The sequence below is a fragment of the Aplysia californica genome, unplaced genomic scaffold (genome assembly GCF_000002075.1).
Source record: "Aplysia californica isolate F4 #8 unplaced genomic scaffold, AplCal3.0 scaffold00273, whole genome shotgun sequence".
NCBI lineage: Eukaryota > Metazoa > Mollusca > Gastropoda > Aplysiida > Aplysiidae > Aplysia > Aplysia californica.
In genome coordinates, this window is record NW_004797543.1 from 29,133 (window position 1) to 55,349 (window position 26,217).

General features: G+C 38.2%; 1 protein-coding gene across 4 annotated transcripts; it reads right to left on the reverse strand.

The window, feature by feature from the left end:
- Nucleotides 1-2,192: 2,192 nt before the first annotated feature.
- LOC101850091 (multiple epidermal growth factor-like domains protein 10) lies at nucleotides 2,193-26,107 on the reverse strand. 4 transcript variants are annotated; one of them, XM_013084120.2, is made up of 6 exons: nucleotides 24,960-26,104; nucleotides 20,684-20,750; nucleotides 19,262-19,399; nucleotides 12,851-12,988; nucleotides 4,255-4,398; nucleotides 2,203-3,283 (listed from the first exon to the last, which is right to left on the reverse strand). In XM_013084120.2, exons 1-6 carry the CDS (start codon nucleotides 25,026-25,028, stop codon nucleotides 2,949-2,951), a joined length of 891 nt encoding a protein of 296 aa, XP_012939574.1. In that variant the 5' UTR covers nucleotides 25,029-26,104; the 3' UTR covers nucleotides 2,203-2,948. The 4 variants fall into 4 exon arrangements, with proteins under 4 accessions (XP_012939577.1, XP_012939576.1, XP_012939575.1 ...); XM_013084123.2 differs by lacking the exon at nucleotides 4,255-4,398 and having other exon boundaries at nucleotides 2,193-3,283; nucleotides 24,960-26,107; XM_013084122.2 differs by lacking the exon at nucleotides 12,851-12,988 and having other exon boundaries at nucleotides 2,197-3,283; nucleotides 24,960-26,106.
- Nucleotides 26,108-26,217: the final 110 nt, after the last annotated feature.

Below are 26,217 nucleotides of genomic sequence, written 5' to 3' on the forward strand. Positions count from 1 at the left end.
GAAAGAAAAAGCAGCAGTTCCGTGTTGTAGATCAGGCATAGTTATGAGCGTGACATGAGTCAGCCCATTTACAATTCTACTATGCTTGAACAAGAAATGTCCCCCCTTTGGGAATGGCCTAAAGACACTACAACTACAGTCAGTGGCACTGCCCCGGGGGGAATGCTTTTTTAGTTTTAGTATGTGTTTTACGGCACTTGCAACACAATAAGTTCATAATATAAGTGCCGAAGATTAGAGATGTTACAAGAGAGTAACAAACACAAAAAAAGAAGGAGGAGAGAAAAGAACGACAGATGTTTGATGGGAAAGAAGAAGAAAACCACACAACCAGTCTGAAACCTCAATCTGAAACTGTAGAAGCTTTAGAGGAAAAGCCTAGGGAGTATATATAACATCGAGAGGTTTTCTTTCAGCTCTGTTACTGAGTACATTTCTAGATCCCTGGACACAATTTCTGAACAAATCAAAGCATAGGAAAGTAAGAACAAAAAATGACTTTGGTAAAACAAATTCCACTTGGGTAAGAGTAGAAAATGACAACTACAAAACACGGAATCAACCTGTATTAGTGAGAAAAATGTCCTTCATTACAATATTGGCTACATAGTATAACACAAACATGGCGACTGACAGAAATTAGTTTAACGTGAAAAACAAAAAATCATGTGACAAATGTACATTTTTTAACAACTGGGCACATGTCCATCCATAGAAATACTGGGGTCTTCTTTATGACCTTGGTACTCTTCTCAATTTCTTTCAGCCCTGACTATAAGAAAGGAGATGGGACGGCTAATCCTGACAGTAAGATGGGACGGCTAATCCTGACAGTAAAATGGGACGGCTAATCCTGACAGTAAGATGGGACGGCTAATCCTGACAGTAAGATGGGATGGCTGATCCTGACAGTAACATGAGATGGTTGATCCTGACAGTAACAAGGGATGGTTAATCCTGACAGTAACATGAGATGGTTAATCCTGACAGAAAGATGGGATGGTTAATCCTGACAGAAAGATGGGATGGTTAATCCTGACAGTAACATGGGATGGTTAATCCTGACAGTAACATGGGATGGTTAATCCTGACAGTAACATGGGATGGTTAATCCTGACAGTAACATGGGATGGTTAATCCTGACAGTAACATGGGATGGTTAATCCTGACAGAAAGAAGCCATAGTGCAAAAACATACAAAGCTGAGCAATGTGTGAAGTAAATTGTCTTTTTTTTTCCAAACTTGAACCAAATCCACAAAACAAAACATACAGTAAAATCAAGTAAACACGTCATGTATAATTTAAGCCAAAATAGGTCAACTGACAATTGGTGCAGCTGGAGCAGGACCAGACCTCACGATCTCAAAAAACGCAAGTCTATGAGAAAGATAAGTCATTTCGGCCGCAAAGCGCAGTATGCTTTAAATTCCCAGCAGGCACAAAGAGGAAAGGAATTAGGATGGATTAAAAGGAGACACAACAAGACCACTGAACAAGCTTGGGGGAGGAAGAAGAGGGAGAGGGAGGAGGGAAGGAGGAGGAGAGAGGGGAGGGAGGGGGGATGTGCAGGAGAACAGGGAGAGTAGGATTTGGTTCAAGAAAAGTGGAAAAGGAAGGGGTGGGGGTGGGTGGGAGAGAATTTTTCCCTTCAACACAAAAAAGAAGTGTGGGGGGGGGGGGGGGAGGTGTTATTCCTCATACAGGAAGTACTTATAAAGACCACACACACAATTTGCTCATGCGTATCATACTGGGTTAAAGCCACCAAGAAAATAAACCCTTACAAGATTTAAAGAGAAATAAAAAAAAAAAAAATTTCATTTCGAGAATCTACAAGGAACAATGAAATCAAATGTCAGTGTTGTTATCTTTATCATGTACAGGACGTTACGTACAGCAGGAACATACATGCAATAGAGATAACATTAATGATACATCATTTCCTAATCTTCCTTTACATTTCATGTCTCATGCACACCCCTTTCCCTTAAAGACCTATTGAGTTATTAACTTTATGGGGATGTAAAATCAAAGTGATAAAAGCAAACAGACCTCTAATAAAAATGATGAAAATGATGATAACAATAATATTAATAATGATAATAATGATAATAATAATAATAATAATAATAATAATAATAATAATAACAAAACTTTTTAAGAAAAAACATTTGCGAGATGGAAGGATAGCATTTGGAAACACCAAACAAATAAAAGTAAATAACACTGGGGGTGTATGCTTTAAAAACCTACTGATAGTCTTTTTGGGGATCATAAAACAGTTTGTGAAAGCGTGCAACAAAATCACAGGGTAAAAGAGGTGTTCAAAAAACACGTAAACTACACACTGGGTTTCAGTTTCATTTTCAACATAGATCGAAATCTGAAATTCCAAGAAATACCAGAAGTCGTATTTATTCACAGGCTACACAGGTTAGTAAATAGAATTAATCAAATGAATTTTTTTTAACAGCTGACAGGGTAACTGGGTGTAAGTACGAAAAATATAAAGCTGTTCATTAAAAATACATTAAAGAATAAACAGTAGATCATGCACGACTCTTGTTTTGAACATTACATTCCTAAAACTACAGGACGTCAACTTCTCTGAAGTATCAGTCAACAGTTGGACAAAAGCCCAAAAGGCTGGTCAGTGGGGAGCTAAGCCAAGCATCTACAAAGGAGCATGGATGGAAATACTAAAGTTATTAACTTGTATTATACATACATGTATGTTTCATGTGTTTGCTGAAGGTCAAATGTTTTAACACGGCTCAAACAATAATAAAACTGTATCAAAATTATATAGAACCCATTACTTATCATCTAGTCCCTAGATTCTCCATATTTTGTTTACTATTCATACTTTCCCACAGAAATACCAACTTTTCAAAAACAAAACACAGACTCTATCCATACAACAGATCAAGATTGTGGGTACCGACTCTACGCAAACTTACAAGATTTCTTTGATAACAACAAGGACAAATCTCTGGTCTTCACCAATAAAGGACAGCGATATAATAACTTAATATAAGGGTAAGGGTTCAGGAATGCAGTAGCTGTGCCAATGTTCACACAGGGGAGCAGGAGAGGACCCAGACTGGAATAAGCGCGGGTCTCTCTGAAGCTCTGAGAGAAGAGTTGACACTTACTTTCTACACAGGAGCTCCCGTTATAGTACAGGGACGGGAGGCAGAAACATGTGCCAGTTTCATTATCACACTGAAGATTTTCAGCACATTCACCGTCCGGCCTACACGTCTCGTTAAATTGTAGCTCTGTCGATGGCATGGCAAGTTGATTAATGCTTCACTCATGTTTCAAAACATTTCTTTGTTTAAATAAAATAGTCCTAAGACAGGTTAGACATGGAGAGAAACAGACGCTCAAGTCAATCTAAAGACAGGGCGGCTTTCAGACAGTGAATACACACATCAAGGCCTAAAACTTGATTTTAAACTACTAAAGGGAGGGAAATAATTCTGAATTAACTGACCATACAAAAGACTAAATTGTGATGAAAAAGAAGCAAAACATCCTGGTTCATTACAAAACATTTCTCCAAACGTAAGTGCTTTACTAAATAAATGACAAAAGTGTCAGTGTGATAACATATTCACAAAGTGGCCTTAATAAAGGGAAAACCATCTTAAAACTACTCACTTAGACTATAATCCTATCCAGGGATGAAAATGACTTTAAAAATATCCTCAGTATTTATATCAGGAGAGAAACACTTCGTGCTAAAATTTACAAGAGAAAACTAGACATCGGAATAATACTTTTGAACTTTCTTCTCGGTAGTAAGGGTATAAAACAGCAAAGAATACAGCAAAGAAAAGTCTTGAAAAAGTGTTTCCCTGTCTGTTCACATCAGGACTGCCTTAAGCTTTCCCTCACCCAGTCATGTTATGTCACAGAGCATCTTGTGTTCTACGTCTACATTAGTATATTATCTCTTCCATGCAAGTAAGGAAAACGTTATTCAGTTGTCAGCACTTTTCATTTTTAGACATACAGGGTACCAATATTTCAACAACACAAAGTTATAGCTACAAAAAGTTTGTCAGTAAATGAAAACAAGCAACATACATAAAAATAAGTTCTTCACTGATTGGCTAATCAATTTGGTGAATTAAAAACTTGAGTTATATGTACATTAGTGAAGAAAAAATCCCCTCATGGAATTGTCCTCATTAGTAGACAGGTGGACAGGGGACTGGGTTATTATTGGGCAGTACAGACTTACTTTCCACACAAAGACTCTCCTTGTAGTACTGGTGAGACGGGCATTCACACAAAAATCCTGGTGGGTTACTCAAACTCAAACACTCAAAACCTTGTGCACACTCGTTAGGCGTGTTCGAGTCACAAGTCTCCTTGTGCTGTTTCCCTGTTGATATTTGTGACATTTCTTTTGTGTAATGGTGACAACAAAAAGGAGTTTTGCTACAAAGTGTAACATTTAAAAAAAATTATAGTAGAGGGTTCTACGGCGCTCGCAACTGCATAAGGTCATATGAGCGCCAAGGGGTGGGTGTTAACAGAGAAGTCTTTACAGGGAATCAGACTTACTCTGCTCCCCTCACTAGCTTCAACAGCACAAGGTCTGCTTCCACTATCAAGGCACCCCGGAAATAGCAGGTCACAAGAGTGTGTCAAACATACAAAAGAAGTAGAGGAAAATGACAATAGTAAGGGTCAGGAAAGAAAAAGCAGCAGTTCCCTGTTGTAGATCAGGCACAGTTATGAGCGTGACATGAATCAGCCCATTTACAATTCTACTGTGCTTGAACGAGAAATGTCCCCCTTTTGGGAATGGCCTAAAGACACTACAGTCAGTGGCACTGCCCCAGGGGGGAAAAGTGTAACAAAGTATACTGACAACAGACGCACTCTGGTGTGCAGTTATAAATAGGTATCACGACCCTATACCTAAATACATAGTACGTTTGCCTCATATCTTTGACTTCACTGGCCTATTTGTTTTGTAAGAGTTTTACGGCACTTGCGACACAATAAGGTCATTCAAGTGCCAAAGATTAGAGGTGTTACAAGAGAGTAACAAATACAAAGAAGAAGGAGAGATAAGGACAACATATGTTTAATAGGAAAAAAAGAGCAAACCACACAAGAGCACCAACCAACCACCCACTAACTAGCTTAAAACCTATAGGAAACACCTGACTATTGAAAGCCAAAGCCTACAGCACAGAACACATATTATAATATAAGCAAGCTGTCAACATTCAGTTCAGGTAGAAAATGTTCGCCATAAATTCCCCCCCCCCCTCATAAACAGCGCACATACAAATAAAAACATGGATTAGATACAAGTGTTGAAAAAACTGCTCCAACACAACAAACCCAGCTGGGTGGACGGCCATCTTCGTAAGAGTTTTACAGCACTTGCAACACAATAAAGTCATATAAGTGGCAAAGACTAGAGGTGTTACAAGAGAATAACAAACACGAAAAAGAAGGAGGAGAGATAAGGACGACAGACATTTGATAGGAAAGAAGCAAACCACACCAGAGCACCCATGAAACATAAATATGAAAGAAAAAGTTATCACTTATGCAATGCTTTTAGCATAACAAAAATAATGACAAAATAAAGGATCTTATGTAAATTCTTAAAACTGTTATTGGTAATGAGGAATACTTCAAAGCTTCAGCCTTTACTTAATCAAATTACATGCACAGTATATATGCAAATATTGCTTTCAATTGAGCGGAAGTTTGCCCAAGACCCAGTTCTGTACGCAGAGAATTAAGCAAGGCTATATCAATTCCTGTTCTTTGTACCTCGTTCCAGTTTTAAAAAACGAAAACAAAACAAAACTTAAAGCCATTTCACATCATCAATGAAAAATACCTTTCCATATCAAAATTATTTCAGTTCATATTGGGCAAATCTTGAAATACAGAATATAAGCATTAATTACAATTTTAAAAGTTTGAATAGAAATAATGTTATCTCTACCTAAAACACAAACATGTTAATACAAAGATTCTAGAGCACATGATTGAAAAGAAGACGGAAAATCAAACGTTGTGTTGTTTGCTTTTTTTAGAACCATTTAAACACAAAATTAATCTCTCCTCTTGAAGAGTCATTCATTTTGTGGACAGGAAAATCAAAGTGATGGTGACAAATCGAAGCCTACAAGAATGCAGCAAGAAAAAAGAACCCACTTTTGCAGAACTGAAGGACTGTACAAAGAAAAGTTTCAACAAACAAAGCAAACAATACTGGGGCTAGCATAACAAACAAAAACTCCAATACAATACCAATCAATTTTTAACACTTCCGTAAAAGGCAATGGTTACAAAAATCAGCTTGTAAAAAAAGTTTTAAAGTTTAAAAAAATAAGTTGAGTTTTTATTTCTTTACAGAATAATTCCCTAGGATTTTAGAAGTAAGTTGTTCTCATTAATATTTCAACACAGAAATAAGTTGAATGAAGTAATGAAATGACATGCCAAAACAAAGCTAATAATAATAATAAATAACATTTATATAGCACTCAACCCCAATAAAAGTACACAGGCTCTAAGCACTTTACAATATAATAAAACAACTAACTGGGAGTATCAAAGATATCAAAGCTGTTCATGTATCAAAGATATCAAAGCTGTTCAGGTATCAAAGATATCAAAGCAGTTCAGGTATCAAAGATATCAAAGATGTTCAGGTATCAAAGATATCAAAGCAGTTCAGGTATCAAAGATATCAAAGATGTTCAGGTATCAAAGATATCAAAGCAGTTCAGGTATCAAAGATATCAAAGCAGTTCAGGTATCAAAGATATCAAAGCTGTTCAGGTATCAAAGATATCAAAGCTGTTCATGTATCAAAGATATCAAAGCAGTTCAGGTATCAAAGATATCAAAGATGTTCAGAAAAGGAAATCACATGAATGAGAGGACGCCTGAAGCTGATTGGGTGATTGGGAGGGGGGGGGGGGGGGGAGAGGACGAATAAGCCAAGCCATTAGTGGAAATGCACAAGTTATTAACCTGTATATATATATATATATATCATAGTGTTGGCTGGGTGTCTAATATTATAGGATGGTTCAAAAATGAAACCTGTGTTAAATCGCACTCACTACTTCACATAATGTATTCCTCAGACACTCTACATTTGTTTGCCAGACGCGCTGCCTCGCTTAATATCTCTCCTTTGGACATACAGTGAAAACAATTACACATAAACTCAAATAATGGACATTTTACCCATATAGAAAGATTTAGAAAAGGTGAAATATATCACCATGAACATATGTGGTAAGACGCATTGGAATCAGGCGCTCGTCAATTTTTTATCATGTGGGATTATTGGTATCGTCTTAAAGCTTGTTCATTTGACTATCTTTCGATGAATAAAAAACACATCTCGCTTACATAAAAGCGGAGATATTGGCTACTGAAGGAGGTGGATTCAAAGATAAAACAGGCGAAAAAAATGGCGGCTGAAGTTTGTTGATTTCCAAATCTTGAGATTCCTTGGAAATTTAAAATTTACATTTTCTGTGCCTTTAATCAACGTTCTCCAGTAAAATCCTCACAGAAATGTTTTTAAAAAGACAGTAAAGGTGTTGAGGCAAAAAAACAAAAATTTGAAAAAACTAGTTAAACTGGACGAAAAATGCCAGTATCTCCGTTCGCATTATTTTGACGACAGCCTGATTTCACCACGATGCCTCACATACGTTATGCTGGATGACTGTTTCACAAGATTTAGAAAAGGTGAAAAATATCCCCATGGACATATTATGCTATGTTGGATGACTGTTTCACAAGATTTTAAAAAAAGGTAAAATATATCACCATGGACGAATGATACGTCTATCTCCCATAAGAAGCTCGAACGATGGTACTTTTGAACCTCTACTTAACACACATTTCCATGTCAAATTCACATGAGCAGAGAAAGTTTTCTGTATCCTTGTTGGTAAAAAGCTGTTTCTAGAAGAAAGAAACACTTTGGATTCAATTTTTCCATTTTATTTTGGTTTCCTTTTTTAATGAATCTAAAGACTCAACCATTTATAAAAAACAAAGATTATATACTTGTTCTTACAAATACATGTGGATGACAATTTGCCAGCTTTCCTTGATTAAAAAAAAAAAGACAAGTCTCTAGTCTTCACCGATAAAGAACAGCGATATAATAACTTAATATAAGGGTAAGGGTTGAGGAATGCAGTAGCTGTGCCAATGTTCACACAGGGGAGCAGGAGAGGACCCAGAAAGGAATAAGTGCGAGTCTCTCTGACTCTGAAGCTCTGAGAGAAGAGATGACACTTACTTTCTACACAGGAGCTCCTGTTATAGTACAGGGAGGGGGGGCACAAACATGTGCCAGTTTCATTATCACACTGAAGATTTTCTGCACATTCATCATCCGGCCTACACGTCTCATTAAATTGTAGCTCTGTTGATGGCATGGCAAATTGATTGATGCTTTGTTCATGTTTCAAAACACTTCTTTGTTTAAATAAACGAGTCCTGAGACATATTAGACGAGGAGAGAAACAGACGCTAAAGTCAATCTAAGGACAGGACAGTCTGACTCAGAGAGCCCAAAGAAACCCTGAAGGATACAGTAGAAGAGAGCATCCAAGGGAGAATAAGTATTGGCTGACGAGGAGATGAAGACATATGTACGCAACCTTACAATTACAAAAGTTTTATCTGCACATTCTGAATAATTGGCACAAGTACTCACATTAAGTCTAATGGTGAAAGACAAAATGATCGTCACTATCATCCCATTTCACCCTGTAGCTTTTGTTGCCTGTTATCAAATAAATCTATCATTTTGTGAGGGTAATATTCTCTCAGTTCTTCTCCGTGGTCAAAGCAAGTAAGAAAGAAAAAGCAACATTTAACGCCTATAGACATAACTGAAAAAACTACTTATTCAGACTACAATCAAATAACAGAACAAACGTGTGACTTTCACTAACTGTTTCGAGAAAACATTAGGAGTGGTACGTTGAGCACTCAGATCAGATGTAAAAGAAACGAACAGAATACAAGATCAGAAGTTTCTTCTCAGTAAAGATGGTGGAATTAAAAACACTGCCGTGCAGTCTCGGCATCGAGAAGAATAGGACTGACGTGGTGCTAGCGTGTCGTACGAGGCGACTAAATGGCAAACCAGGTAGTGACTCCTGAAACAGAGTCATCCTGCCTCCAGGTCGGGGGTTGAGTCACGAGGCTAACAACCTCTCTCGTAAAAAGAACCTGTTACAGAAACACATACAAGCAAAAACCATTATCTCTGCTTGGCTGATCGTGGATCTTCTCCAAATGGAGAGTTTATGATGCAAGGCAGTGAAAGCCGAAAGGAAGCTGCTCGGCAGAAGCCTCCACCATCATCCAAGTCCAAATCTCTTCGGATCGGCTCGTGGAACGTTAGGACCCTTTATGAGGCTGGAAAAACTGCACAAGTTCTCCAAGAAATGCACCCATACCAACTACACATACTGGGAATCAGCGAGACCCACTTGAACCAGTCTGGACAGAAGCGAATGAAAGAGGGGGAGCTCTTCGTTTATTCAGGAAATGACAATGATGGACCACACAGGGAAGGAGTAGGGATGATCATATCAAAAACAGCTCAAAAGACATTCAGGGGCACATGGTCCAAGGATCATCATGGCCTCATTTGGAACTAAGAAAGAACTCAAGGTAAGAGAAGGTAGGAAGAAGGTCATTAACATGAACATCATACAAGTGTATGCCCCAACCAATGATGCAGAAGTGGAGAATAAAGACGACTTCTACAACCGCCTGCAGAACGTCATCGACAAACTTCCAGGTAAGGACATCAACATTGTCATGGGAGATCTAAATGCAAAGGTAGGTTCGGACAATAGTCACAACGAGGAAATCATGGGCAGACACGGATTAGGAGAGGCAAACGACAATGGAGAAAGGTTCCAAAACTTCTGTACATTCAACAACTTGGTCATTGGAGGTACAATCTTCCCACACAAAAAGATTCACAAGGCCACTTGGGTCTCCCCGGACGGAACAACGGAAAACCAGATTGACCACTTTTGCATCTCCCGAAAATTTAGATGCTCACTGGAGGACGTCCGAGTCTTAAGAGGAGCAGACGTCGCATCAGACCATCATTTGATCCTTGGAAAGCTGAAACTAAAACTGAGAAGATACACACAAGTCGCCGCTGGAAACCGTCTAAAGTATGAAGTTAGCCTTCTGAAAGACCCAGTAAAGAAGAATGAGTTCAAGTTGGAACTGAAGAACAGATTTCAAGCCCTTCAAGATCTGGAAGAATGTGAAGTCAACGAACACTGGGATAAGTTCAGAGAGGCAGTAAATGCAACTTGCCAGAGCACCCTAGGACCCAAAGACAACACCAGGAACGAATGGATTTCACAGGACTCTCTAGACAAAGTCAAAAGAAGAAGAGAGCTGAAGGCCCAAGTCAACAACAGCCGTACCCGAACAGAGAAACTCGCTGCACAACAAGAGTACACCGAAGTAAACCGGGAGGTAAAGAATTCCATCAAGAAGGACAAGAATATCTACCTGAATGGCCTGGCCGAAAAGGCAGAGAAAGCAGCAACAGACGGGCACTTGAGGATTGTACACCAGACTACAAGAACTCTTTCAGGTAGGTTCAGCAAGCCCACTCTACCAGTGAAAGACAAAGAAGGAAAGACTATCTTCAACCCAGAGGGGCAACTTAACCGATGGAGAGAACACTTTGACCAACTACTGAACAGACCACCTCCAGAAAACCAACCAGAAATTCTTCCAGCCAGAAATGACCTCCCAATAGACACGGAACCACCTTCAAGAGAGGAAATTGCAGCTGCTATAAAAACACTGAAGTCCCACAAGGCAGCTGGTCCCGACCATATTCCACCGGAAGCCCTTAAGGCAGAGAAAGATAGGTTTGTGGAAATTCTCTATGCTCTATTTGAAAAAGTTTGGCAAAGGGAGGAAATACCATCAGACTGGAAGGAAGGCCACCTAATCAAGCTGCCAAAGAAAGGAGACCTCAGCAACTGTAACAACTACAGAGGCATTACACTCCTTTCCATACCTGGGAAAGTCTTCAACAGGATACTCCTCGAGAGAATCAAGCTGGCAACGGATGAGAAGCTTCGAGGAAACCAGGCAGGATTCCGCAAAAACCGATCATGTGTGGACCAGATCGCTACTCTTCGTATCATTGTTGAGCAATCGCTTGAATGGAATTCACCACTCGTGGTCAACTTCATTGAATATGAAAAGGCGTTTGACAGCGTGGACAGGGACACTCTGTGGAAGCTCATGCGGCATTTTGGAATACCTGAGAAAATCGTCAAGCTTGTGAAGGCCACCTATGATGGAACAAGCTGCCAAGTCTTCCACGAAGGACAACTCTCAGAACCATTCCAGGTACAGACAGGAGTGCGACAAGGATGCTTGCTCTCACCTTTTCTCTTCATACTGGCAATTGACTGGGTCATGAAAGAAGCCACCAGAGGCAAACGAAATGGAATACAATGGATCCCTTGGCAGCAGCTGGACGACTTGGACTTCGCCGATGACCTTGCACTGCTCTCTCACACACATGCTCAGATGCAAGAAAAGACCAAGGAACTCAACAGCCTATCAAGGAGTGTTGGCCTACGTATACATCCAGACAAGTCAAAAGTAGTGAAGCTAGGAAAAGTTTCAAACCTTGCTGTGACAGTGGAAGACACTCCCCTTGAAGAAGTGGACTCCTTTACCTACCTTGGAAGTGTCATCGATGGTAAAGGTGGAACCGAGGCAGATGTCAAAGCAAGAACCGCCAAGGCAAGGTCAGCCTTCAAGCAATTATCAAAAGTCTGGAGAGCAAGCAATATCTCACTGCGCACCAAGATTCGACTTTTTAATTCCAACGTCAAGTCTGTGCTCCTCTACGGCTGCGAAACTTGGAAGACAACGAAGACAGTACTGAATAAGGTCCAGACTTTCATCAACAGATGTATGAGGAGTATTTTAAGAATTAAGTGGCAGGATAGAATAAGAAATGAAGAGCTGTGGGAAAGGACAGGACAAAAGGATATAGAAGTAGAAATAGGACTAAGAAAGTGGCGATGGATGGGGCACACCTTAAGAAAGCCCAGCGGAAACATCACAAGACAGTCACTGCAGTGGAACCCCCAGGGAGCACGAGGCAGGGGTAGGCCACGGGAAACATGGAGGAGATGCGTGGAAAGGGACATGAGAGAAATGAAGCTCACTTGGAACGAGCTTGGAAGGATGGCTCAAGACAGAGATAAATGGAAGGAGCTTGTATGTGGCCTATACCCTGCCAGGGGTGAAAGGCATTGATGATTGATGAAAGATGGTGGAATTAAAAACCATGAATATAAATCTCTGGTGAAGAAACATCTAAAAGAGGCATGCCCTCATCTGTTCACATCTGAGCAGCCTTAAGCTTTCTCTAACTCTAACCTAATCTCAGTAGACATCTCGGGTTCTTGTTGGTTTTTCACTTCTACGCAAATGAGGAAAACATTAAAATGTTCTTGCTGTGAGCATTTACTAGTCTAAAACATTCAGGGTTATAAAGCAATATTTAGACCACACTGAGTTAAAAGTGCAAAATTTTGTTTGACTGTTAGAAAATGCAGTTAGAATGAAAACCAACAAAATATTACGCAATGCAAACAACTAAATAATCACAGATTGATTAGTGAGTTAGGCGAGTTACAGAATCAAGTTACATATAAATTAAGAACAACAAACTCCCTCAATAAACTGCCCTCATTAGTAGACAGGTGGACAGGGGACTGGGTTATTATTGTGCAGTACAGACTTACTTTCCTCACAAAGACTCTCGTTATAGTACTGGTGAGATGGGCATTCACACAAATCTTCTGATGTGCTATTCAAACACTCAAAACCTTGTGCACACTCGTTAGTCACGCTTGGATCACACGGCTCATTGTACTGTTTCTCTGTTGATATTTGTGACAGTTCTTTTGTGAAATGGTGACAACAGAGAAGAGTTTTGGCAAAAATGTATAATTACAACTGACTAATATCTTCAATACATATGTAAATAAACCATAAACATACTGAAACATTTTGATACATTAATGAACATACCTGGGTCTATTAAGATACATGTACTTCAAAGTCAAAGTCTTCAGCATGGGTTGCAAAAATGAGTGCCTTTCATTGATTCCACTCAGTAAATTATGTACACAATACAAAAACTCCATGTACAATATAAGTACTTGTCAAAATATGAATCTGGCATCAGAGATCTAGAAGTTACGCTCGCGGACTCTCTCAAACATAGGGTTGTGGGTTTGAATCCAGTCAGGGGTCCAAAACTGCATTAGTGAGAAAGGCACTTTACACGAATTTTCCCTCACTTCAATCATGTGGGAATAGGTACCCAGCTATAGACAGTGAAAGATCTTGTCTGTTAGTTGGTGTCTGAGCGCTTTATCAGCTGCTTGCACTGTATGCTTCCCGGGAAGCTGAGAATGTTTCTGAGTTGTGTTCTAGAGTCTGCTGGGGTAATGATGGTGGAAAAGAGCATAGAGCAGGCTATAGAGCGTGGATATGTATTATTATTACAGTAGAGGGTTTTACGGCGCTCGCAACTGCATAAGGTCATATGAACGCCAAGGGGTGGGTGTCAACAGAGAAGTCTTTACAGGGAATCAGACTTAGACTGCTCACCTCTCTAGCTTCAACAGCACAAGGTCTGCTTCGACTATCAAGGCACCCCTAAATAGCAGGTCACAAGAGAGTGACAAACACGCAAAAGAAGTAGAGGAAAATGACAATAGTAAGGATCAGGAAAGAAAAAGCTGCAGTTCCCTGTTGTAGATCAGGCACAGTTATGAGCGTGACATGAGTCAGCCCATTTACCATTCTACTACATGTATGCTTGAACGAGAAATGTCCCCCCTTTGGGAACGGCCTAAAGACACTTCAGTCAGTGGCACTGCCCCGGGGGGTGGTGGATAAGTGCTATCTATAAAATACAATAACAGTATATCACGGATGGGTTCAACACAGAAGACTCAAAATCACGCATCCGCCAAACTGTGCCTGCGGTCCATTCTTCTTTTCCTTCGTAAGATATCCCTGGAACAACGGATCCTTCGAGCTATCGAGGCCGGTCCCGACGAATTCCCCCTATCCGTGTTATACAACATCATTATCATTATTATTATCATTACCATTGTTATTACAAGCATTATAAATAGATGTACTCCAGTTTAAGTCAGCACAAAGGCTGTTGAAACATACAGCAACGCTGCATCAGAAAGAATCCCAAACAGGCAGAAAACAACAAAACAACACAGTAGCCGTCAAATGCAATACATCTGGCCTTGCAAAAAGAAAATCTAAACACAAAGACATTCATGACAGGAGCATACTTTAGAGCATATAATATACTATTTTTCCTAACCAAAAGTGCATTCAGGTCAAATAAGTGAAGAATGCTTCCTCAAACCAAAAGAGAGGAGGGATAGATTTTGGTCACCCGGGAAAGCAGAGTGACAGAAAACATGGCCACAACAGGCTGGGGTGGGGTGTGTGTGTGGGGGGGGGGGGGAGTCTTTTAGTTAGCTTCAGTAGAGGTTTTACGACGTTCACAACTGCATACGGTCATATGAGCGCCATAAGATTAGAGCTGTTACAAGAGAGTAACAAACATAAAAAAGAAGAAGGGGACATGAGGACGTTAGATGTTTGACAAAAAAGAAAGAGTAAACCAGACCAGAGCACCTGCCAACCACCCACAGAGAGTCTTTTGGCTACACAAAAAGTGTTCATTTCTAAAACAGTTGACAAAGCATGAGTAGTACAGAACAAAAGGCGGTTTTCCTGGAGGTTAATGCGAGAGAGAGAGAGAGAGAGAGAGAGAGAGAGAGAGAGAAAGAGAGAGAGAGAGAGAGAGGGAGAGGGAGAGGGAGAGGAGAGAGAGAGAGAGAGAGAGAGAGAGGGAGAGGGAGAGGGAGAGAGAGAGAGAGAGAGAGAGAGAGAGAGAGAGAGAGAGAGAGAGAGAGAGAGAGAGAGAGACAGACAGATACGGGGACAGAGACAGAGACAGAGACAGAGACAGAGACAGAGACAGAGACAGAGACAGAGAGAGAGGGGGGGGGGTGCATTCAATTTAACCCATATTTAGAAGATTAAATTGAAGAAAAAAATTCCCTCACGAACCAAAAATATATATATATTACATAAAAAAGGATTAGACAAAGCCAGACAAAAGACTCCACTACAATACACAAAGATCAGAAAGAGGACAAGCCAGGCACCAGCTGTCTGTAATAACCTGTCATGATAATTAAACACACAGAAAATTAAATTCTAATTAATAGATTGAACTTTTCCCTTAAGATATCGTGCAGGCAAGCAGGATTGTGGGGAGCGGGAAAGCATAAAATAACCCATACCTGGCAAAACTTGATTGGTTCACATTAACCGTGTACTACGGTACCGAAGCAAGCAAAATTACAATAGGTCTTGAGTAATGTGTAGGGACATGTAGGTGGGTATTTTAATCATTGTTTAAAGCCACGGGCCCACTTCACGTAAAGCGTACACAATTTACCGAACAAATGTTTGCGAAACAGCATAAATTATATAATGACATTCTTATCTGTAACATTTTAAGAAAAACGTTTTGAGCTGTTAAACAAGAGTAAGATGTTATAATATACTGAGACCACTCCATTTTCTTAAGACATCTAAAAAATTCTAAGATTTTCGTAGAGAGTCATTTCTAATAAAGACAGGAAGGAGTGCTAACTTTTCTTTCACGTCTCAATAAAAATGATTTCTCGTAATTATTGATACTGAGACAGATCATTCATCTCGAGGGTAAGACAAATTGAAAGTACCGGCAGCTGTTAAACATGGGAAAAGTTGGGAACAAAGTAGTTTTTAAAATATTTAATATTTGCAAAATGGAAGAATTGCACTTAAAAACAAAATTAAGCTAACAACACTGGGTTATGCAAAAGAGTGCATGTTCAAAACAAAAAAAAAGGATTGCTTTGTAAACAGTAAAAGTTAAGTTTGTGGTTGGGCGCAAGTCAAGGAAATAAGCTGAGGAATAAATGTTGAAGCAGACACAGAAATGACACAAGACCTAGTAGTACGATTTCTGATAAAGAGAGAAGTGAGTTATGACTGACATAATGACACCTCTGAGACCATGTGAATCAGTGAAATGCAAGAATTTTACACAGATTATACATCCAGACTTTCTCGTTTTTGTTTTAGTAACAATTTTACAGCACTTGCAACACAATAAGGTCATATAAGTGCCGAAGATTAGAGTGCTACAAGAGAGTAACAAACACAAAAAAGGAGGGGAGATAAAGAAGATAGAATTTGATATGAAAGAAGGAGCAAACCACATCAGAGCAACCACCAACAACCCACACTTTCTCTTTAAAAACCTAAATACTCTTTCAGGAAAATATAAATGAATAAATAGAACAGCATTTATCAATCTCGCCTTGAATGTTCTATCAACATATTGAGTTGGTCTCAGTGAAATAAGAGGGAACGATAGCATCAATACACATTAACCCATTAAACCATATCTGGAGGTGTCAAGCCAGGGATCCGTACAGAACGAAAAAGGTTAATACTGATACTAGAATTGTTTACTTTCACAATGGAGGGGAGGTGTATGTGTGTGTGTGTGTGTGTGTGTGTGTGTGTGTGTGTGTGTGTGTGTGTGTGAGAGAGTGCGTGTGTGTGCGTGTGCATGTGAGTGTGTGTGTGCGTGTATAAGTGAGTGTGTGTGTGTGTGTATGTGTGTGTGTGTGTATCATAGTGTATCATATCATAGCGGGACAATTCCATTCCCACCACCAAACACCCAGTGACACACCACACCCTCTCCTTGTACTCTTTGTCTCTTTCCTTTCCCTATTTCACTTCTCGTTTTCAAGATCTCAATGTCTGAATTCATTTTTCGAGCTTATTTCCCCTGCAGATCAAATCTGTCAAGAAAGACTTCAATACCGGAGTACACACTTCAAAAGAATTTCAAAATATGGTAAGTGCTCAATTCAACTGCAACAAGGAAGTTGATTTGTCGAGTGAAGGAAAAAAAATACACACAGACATCACATGAATAGAAACTGGTACATAGACACACACCATGTACCTTAGTGTGATTTCCCCGTAAAAATTTTTTTTCAAAAAAAAGAAATTTCTTCACTCAAAGCTCTTGTATTTCTAAAACCCCATTCAAATAATTCAACAACATTATTACGTCAATGATAAACGTCTGGCAGTAAGAACGCAGTCAAAATTGTCCGAGACAAATTGAAAAGTGGTAGTCTTCAACAGGGAGGTGTTTTGCACAGTGTCATTATAATCCATTAATTTTTTTAAAAGCGAGGGGAATGGGGAAACAGTTGTTTGTACAGGTCATTGTCTAGGGCAGATGGCAGCACAAATATATATATACAGTTGAAACAGTCTAAGACAGCCGTACACAGTGTCATTATAAAGTAAAAAATACTCAAGGGAAGAAAATGGAAGGGGACGTTTACACAGGGGATTGTCTTATATAGATGGTCGTTGGAGCAGGTGAGACTGTATATATATATAGGCAGCGTGGTGGAATCAGGCTCTCGTCAAAATAATCAAAGTGAAGAAACTTGCATTTTTTCGAGGGTTTGTGAATTTTTTTCAAATTTTTGTTTTTTGGCTCAACACCTTTCAAGCTCATTAAAGAACTCATTTCTGTGTGAATTTTTCTGATAATCGTTGATTAAAGGCACAAAAAATGTAAATTTTCAGATACCACGGACTCTTAAGCTAAGGAAATAAGTAATCTTTGGCGGCCATTTTCTCACTAATTTTACCTCTGAAAACAGATGACCCCCCACTTCCTTCTTTCTCAAATATCTCGACTTGTATTCAAGATAAATGGATATTTTTTTACGTCCGAATAAACACAAGTGAACAACCTTTGAGATTATACCAATAACTCTACATGTCCAAATATATATATATATATATATATATATATATATATATATATATACACAGCACAGGACAAAAAAACAGGGGTAGGAAAAGGGAGCGGGGCTGAGGGATGAAGCAGTGGGAACAGTGCTTAGGTTGGGAACCAAGCAGGGAACTTGTTGGTTTGGAGCAAGTTTCATATAATGCTATAACTGTAACTTTCTCAGATTTGGACTTTAGAATTCAAAACTTGGCCATTGACTTTATCAACTGTGATTACTCCATTACTGTGAACCAAAAGCTCATCAAACCATCTCTTCAGTTCATGCCCATGGTTCAGGCTGCTCCACGAATGGCAAATACTAATGTCTATATTTCTGACAGAAAAAATCAATTGTTACAAGTCTAATCTTCGGCACTTACATGACCTATTGTGTTGCAAGGGCCGTAAAACTCTTACTAAAACTAAAACTAAAGTACAATTTAAAATGTATTTAAATCAAAAGATTTCCAAACTGAAAACTACAAAATGTTTAATCTTTTCAATATGTTACAGTCTTCTTTTCTATAGCTCATTTCTTTTTATACATTCTTTGTAAAATCACAAAGTAAACTGCAACAATAGAATTTTCTCAGACCAGAGCTACATCTATGCCAAACTGTAAAAAAAACTCATTGCCTCTGCCCCTCTGCTGTTTTCACATGCAAAGTCTGTCAGTGCTGCATGTATAATTCCACTGCTCTCATTAACCAGTCCGCAAAAGGTTCAGAATTACTTGATAATGTAGCCAGCCTGATAATTATAATTTGGTAGAACCGTCCAAATATTTCTCTTACAGCTCAGAAGTGCCTGATAACTTACTTAGGCACCCAGATATTCATAACTTGATACACTTTGACAAGTACCACTATGGCCCCTCTGAATCAAACTCAACGCAATCTGCCCCTGTACTTTAATTTCAATTATGTTTGCTCATTATCTATCCCCATCCATCATTACTGTGGCACGGAAATTGTGAATGCGTACTAAACAAATATATCACCATAAACTTAAAGATGGCAGAGACCTGATTGATTTGAAATGATGACTAAAATTAACAAACAAAAAGACTAGATCTATAAAGATTGATTGAATTGATGAGTTATTCACACTCACCTCTATTATTAGCGATAATATAATAAAATTGTTCCAATAAAAGATACAGAGTAAAAGTTTATTAATAAACGGGTTACAGGGGACATGCTGATGGGTTGGGAACACTTACTTTCCACACAAAGGCTCCCATTAAAAAACAGACTCGATGAGCACACACACAAAGGTTCAATGGTGTCATTCAAGCAGGTCAAACCCTGCGCACAATCTGATCCATCAGGATTACAGGTATCATTGTACTGACCCGATCCTGTTGATATTACCGTAATAATTACATCAGATGCTTTATAGTGTGCAATGATGTCACAACAAAACAGAAAAAAAATTATAAGGCTCTAACATGAAAAATGACTTGTACTTGACTAAACAAGGAAAGGAAATAAAACACTCATCCCAAACAATTACTGCACTGCAACTATTTTTACAGCATTAGGTAAAATATGTTTCAGAAACATACACATGATGTACTATTTGTGCTATTGAATCTAGACAGAGCAATATGACAAGGAAAAGAAGTCAGCAGAAGTTCCAGCTCAAGACACAATATATAGATCTATATATATTATATATATATATATATCATTGAATACGCACAGGGCATATGGCAACATCATCTTGAAAGTACATGCAATACAAAATTCTCTCATACAGAAATGTTAGAAAGTCCACATTCCACGACAACTCATTCCACCCCACTTTAGAAAACACTTCTCATAAAAAGATGAACCTTATTCATCACAAGTCATTAATCAAAACAAAAGTGTAAAAAAAAAAGGTAAGAATTTTCAACAGCAAGCACACATCAGATCCTGAAATAAACAACACTGACTGCAACACAAGGCACAACCTGGAACAATACGGAGCCCTACCAGATGAGTCTACCAGATGAGTCTACCAGATGAGTCTACTAGATGAGCCTACCGGATGAGTCTACCGGATGTGCCTACCAGATGAGCCTACCAGATGAGCCTACCAGATGAGTCTACCAGATGAGTCTACCAGATGCAAAAAGAAACATAGCTTCCCAACTATTTGACACCACCACAGCCCTTGTGTCAGTAAGATGTTTGAACGGAACAATTCCCAGAACTAAAGTAGCCTACATCTTCTAAAAAAAAACCACAAAGGTTCAGAGTTTGAGATCGTGTGCTCACGTAAAAAAAGCCCACACTGCGACCACTTCCTGACCTTAGTTTTAGTAAGTTTTACCGCACTTGCAACACAAAGAGGTCACACAAATGCTGAAGAATAGAGGTGTTACTTGAAAGTAACAATTTCTAAACAATTGAAGGGGAGACATATCGGCCAAAGGATTGATAACAGTTTGATAGGAAAGGAGGAGCAAACCACACCAGAACACTACCACCCTCTCTTCCTGACCTCTCTTCAGATGTTTCTTAGGTAAAAAAACAAAAATATTAAGGTTAAAATATGATCTCTATTGAAAGAAGAACAGGAATCACTACTGGAACTATTGAGTAAATTCTTTTCTGCCACTCACCACTTCACATGACAATTATAATTATATACACACCTGGTGTCGGGGTCGTTGGGTTTGTCTGGGTCGGTGTGGAAGCTGTGGTGGTAGCCTCAGCAGCATACTGAGGAGTATTAAAAATTGGAAAGCTAGAACCTCAATTCTGGTGAACAATTGTGAAATCAACATTTCCTTTGAAAAAAGAATACATCATTGATTTCATTTGTTGAAAATGAGATTACGTAAGAAAGAAAAGAAACAAACCAACAGTATGTGGTAAAAAGAAAGTAGAAAAAATATTACATCAACACAGCATTTATAGGCCTAAATGGTACATTAACATACATTCACTTTGACAGTGCCCGTCCTCATTCTATTGTTCTTTGTACAAAATCAACAATATAATCTTGAAAAAAAAATTTTTTAAGCCTATTTTTTTCAAGAAAACCAAGAACAGCAAAAGATAGCTACAGAAAGCAAATTACTTTATAAATATATATAGAACCCATGTACATGATGTATAACTGCGGTAGATCTTGGGATTCAAAATGCCTCGAATCTCGAGAGCTTTAAGAAAATGTAAGCCTACACCACACAGGTCATGTGTTTCGCAGTGCTCAGCATTAGCTGAGCCACATCAGAGCTTCTTGCTTGACTTTAGACAGGGTTTTTATAGGGCCTAAAAAGAACATGAAATAAGTTTCGCACTTTGAATGCAGATCTAGTTTGCAACTTAAGAATGATCTTGCTCCCTTCCCCCCCTATCCTTTTTGCTAGATTTTTTTCGCCCCCTCTTCCCGCCTGGGCCTAAAATTCTTCCATTCTCCCTTATATTATATATAGTTTCTTCGAACGACTTTTATTTTCAAATTGTCAAGCATTGCCGGGTCTGCACACGGGAAGAGGATCGAAGTCCTGTTCCGCGCGCATAGCAAACCAGGCCTTGTCGACCGCGGCTGTTTTGCTGTGCTCGCCTTAGCCTTCTCTGTAAACTCCGTTGCATTCGGACCACCCCAACATATTTTCTACGCGAGTATTCCTGTGCCGTTTTCTCATTCACTTGGAGGGATTATAGTGTTTCAGTCATGCCTCTGTGCCAATGGTGGATGATTCACGGCGCCGTGAACGTAGTCACTGCGAGTAAGTTTTCATTTATTCCTTTTTTTTCCTCCTCTACACAAGGCATGATGATTTTTATTCCTCTTATTTGTTCTGAAATGGAGGTTGTAAATGAGCATTTGCCAAAAGGTGGGATACCAGGGTGTGACAAATGAGGTCCAAAATCAACTTTATGTAATAATTCTTTAATCACCCATATTATATAGCCTAATGATTGCTCTTTCAGACTCAGTAACTGCCAAAGCTGTATATGCAATGGTCTTGGTGTAATTCTGACTTGAATGACGGAAATAGCAAAAAGTTCGTTCATAACAATGATGACACAAATTTATGAATACTCAAAGTTCCTTTTTTCAGCTAGGCTGATGTTATATTTTGAGACATAGCAAATAACTTCCAAAAATACATAGAATTGACAATTTATAAAAATCTTTATTAATTTTTGATAAAATTACTTTTTTGTGTCATAATAGTTATGAACGAACAATAAGTGACCAAAATACTATCGATTATATCAAGTTTCATCGACTAGAATTGTCTAAAATAACACTCTGGTCTAATTATAGTCAAGTGATAAATGGAAGACCATTGAACAGCTATTTTTAAACGCAAACTGGTCTTAGGTCATAAATTTAAAGTTCGTTCATAACCATTATGACACACTGTTTCGTTCATAACTATTATGACAAATTTTACTTTTGGCCCCTAAAATTTACTTATACTGTTCTGTCTTTCACATAAAACGGTTTTCATTTATGAGGCTTTCCTTAAAATATGATAGATTCCTCTATGTAGGGAGAATTCAAAGTTTATTTCCTGAAAAACCCTTAGAATACCTTTAAAATGGTTCGTTCATAACAATTATGACAAACTTCAATTTTGACCTAAAAATTTACTCATTCTGAGCTGTCATTCATTTTTTTAAACTTTTATTAAATGAAACTCTCCTCATAATATGTATCTCTGTACATGTTTTTAAAGTTTTTTAACACTGAAAAGCCCTCAAAATATATAAAATGGACTGTAAATAGTTCGTTCATAACCATTACTACAAAAGTATAATACTAATTAAAATCCACACCCATACACTTATGATAAAAATCAAAATATCAGAATGTATGCAAGGTCTATTCTGTCCTTTAGTTGGGTTAAAATTAAAAATACATCCCAAAACAACTGTAAATTACATGGAATAATGTTTCGTTCATAACCGTTATGACACACTGTTTCGTTCATAACTATTATGACAAATTTTACTTTTGGCCCCTAAAATTTACTTATACTGTTCTGTCTTTCACATAAAACGGTTTTCATTTATGAGGCTTTCCTTAAAATATGATAGATTCCTCTATGTAGGGAGAATTCAAAGTTTATTTCCTGAAAAACCCTTAGAATACCTTTAAAATGGTTCGTTCATAACAATTATGACAAACTTCAATTTTGACCTAAAAATTTACTCATTCTGAGCTGTCATTCATTTTTTTAAACTTTTATTAAATGAAACTCTCCTCATAATATGTATCTCTGTACATGTTTTTAAAGTTTTTTAACACTGAAAAGCCCTCAAAATATATAAAATGGACTGTAAATAGTTCGTTCATAACCATTACTACAAAAGTATAATACTAATTAAAATCCACACCCATACACTTATGATAAAAATCAAAATATCAGAATGTATGCAAGGTCTATTCTGTCCTTTAGTTGGGTTAAAATTAAAAATACATCCCAAAACAACTGTAAATTACATGGAATAATGTTTCGTTCATAACCGTTATGACACACTGTTTCGTTCATAACTATTATGACAAATTTTACTTTGGGCCCCAAAAAATTAACTTATTGTTCTGTCATTCACATAAAATTGTTTTAATTTATGAGACTCTCCTCAAAATAAGGTTATATGTGGGAAGAATTCAAAGTTTAATCACTGAAAAACCCTTAGAATACCTTTAATTGTTCGTTCATAACTATTATGACAAACTTCAGTTTTGACCTAAAAATTAATATTTTGACCTGTCATTTACTTTTAAATTTTATATTAAATGAAAGTTTCCTCATAATATGTATCTGTGTACATGTTTTTAATGTTTATCAACTCTGGAAAGCCCTCAGAGTACAATATGTAGTTCGTTCATAACCATTACTACAAAAGTAAAATACTAATTAAAATCCAGACCCATACACTTATGATAAAAATCAAAATATCAGAATGTAAGCAAGGTCTAATACATCCTCAAGTTGGGTTAAAATTAAAAATACATCCCAAAACAACTATGAATTACATGGAATAAGGTTTCGTTCATAACCATTATGACACACCGTCACATTCATAACATGATGACAATCCATTATGACAAGCATATTTTTGCCTCTTCTTAGCGTCTCTTTTGAGTCATCAGCACGATACTCTTCCATGTTCATTCCACCATGTAAAAGGATGTTGTGAAACAGTAGGAAGTCCCTCACATGATATTTTGCAGAAATATCATAAAGTGTTTGTTCATAACATCATTATGACAAACCTGGATTATCTCAATCAAAGTCATATTTAAGCAAAACCATGCGATGGAGCGGAAAATTACCCTTCTGATGGATCAATGTCAAACCAATGTTTAATACCGGTCATTCCCCGGGATGATATGTTAAACGATTTGGGTTTTCTAGACCTTGGAAAGTCTGATGATGTAATTATGACACGAGTTATGAACGAACTTATAAATTTTACTCAGCAATAACATCATTAATATAAAAAAATAAAACCCTTTTAATGGACACACGCTGTTATGATGGTGTATACAAACTATTTTCAATGTTTGAATGCACTTCTGTTTGATAGTTTAAGATTAACAATATTCTGTATTTAACATACAATTATGTGTGCACTCAGGATGAGTAAAAAATGCCCTATTTTTAGTACTATTATCTTTCTATGTAGAGATATAAGATGCACACATCAATCTACTTGCTCATGCAGCTTGACCAACTTATTTCCTTGCCATATACATAAAGTTTTCAGAAGAAAACATATTTTACCATGAGTAGTGGTTGATTTAAAAAGCAAACACCCCCACCTTTTGGCAAAAGCTCAAATGAAAGCAGTTTCTGAAACACAACTCCTGCCCTGTGAATTATTTTCACAATTCATTCATTCATTCATGCTTTGTTTTCGGTCATGGCAGTGGGTTCTTCTGCTACTACTAGCTCTACTTACCAGGCTGGAACAGATGAGCAACAGCACACACAATGTTCCAGAACCCATGACGTTGGTGAGAAGTGCCATCTGAATCTAGTTCTCAACTCAAAGACCAGTCAGGCACTGTCTGTAGAGAGAAAACCTCCGCCTTTGTCCTGAAGAGAACCTGATCTAGAATCTAGATTCTTGGGTCGGTCGTCTTAACAGTCTTTGGAACAAAAGAAGCAGGGTCACAAAGTTCCCCAAAGGAGCAAGTTGAACAACTTACTTTCTCTTCTAATTTTCCATGTCAAGACTATACATAAAAATAATTCTTTAACAACAAATATAAACTATGAACTAGATCAGGATCTAGATCTAGATCTAGAATCTAGATTTACAAAGCCAGAGTTCGAACAACGAAAAAGTTTCTGAGTTCATGCAGGTCGGCACTCGGAAGAAGTGAATCCAGTCGATTTCTCAGTCTCAGCCAGAAAGTCAGATTCTGACCAAAGACATTACAGAACAAAACAAGACCCTTAAACTTCTGTTTTCTTCACATAATGATGGCTGGTGGTGTTTACAACAAAGATGTCTTTTCTAACAACAAAAAACTACATCCAAATTGAAAATAATCTCCTTAGACACCGAAGTTTACAGCCCAATCTATGGAGTGCCGAATCCTGTCTTATTTCATGATTAGCTTCCTCGTTTAGATACACCTGTTTACGTGACAGTTATGTCCCTTCCTCTTTCGGGTACCTAAAAATAGAACTCGAACGTTGGTTGGTCTGTTGAATCACAAACCAGGTAGGTAGGCCCAACAGACGACGACAGGTTTTGATAAAAGTGGTGTCACCGCGGCCTGCAAGGAGACTTTTTTTTCATCGCGAACAACAAGTTAGGCTGCATGGGCGTGCCCTTTTTTTTTCTCCCTGTACGATTACTACATCCTGTGCGTATGAATCAGTTGCTCAGAAGTGTGAAGAAGTATTAGACCCGTTTTTAACAATATTTTATACGTTTCACTCAGCTTTACTTGCCTGTTAGGCGAACTTTGTAATTTGCAGCAGTAGTCCCCCGTATGACCAGAGAGTGTGTGTACTCTGTGTTGGTGTGTAGAATAGACAACGAGATCTAGCGTGTATGACGAAGCCGGCAGTACCGTCTCCGGCCTCTAACTGGAGACAAGGAAGTAATAGTAATAGGCTTAGATATCTCTCTCTCTCTCTCTCTCTCTCTCTCTCTCTCTCTCTCTCTCTCTCTCTCTCTCTTTCTCGCTCTCTCTCTCACTCTC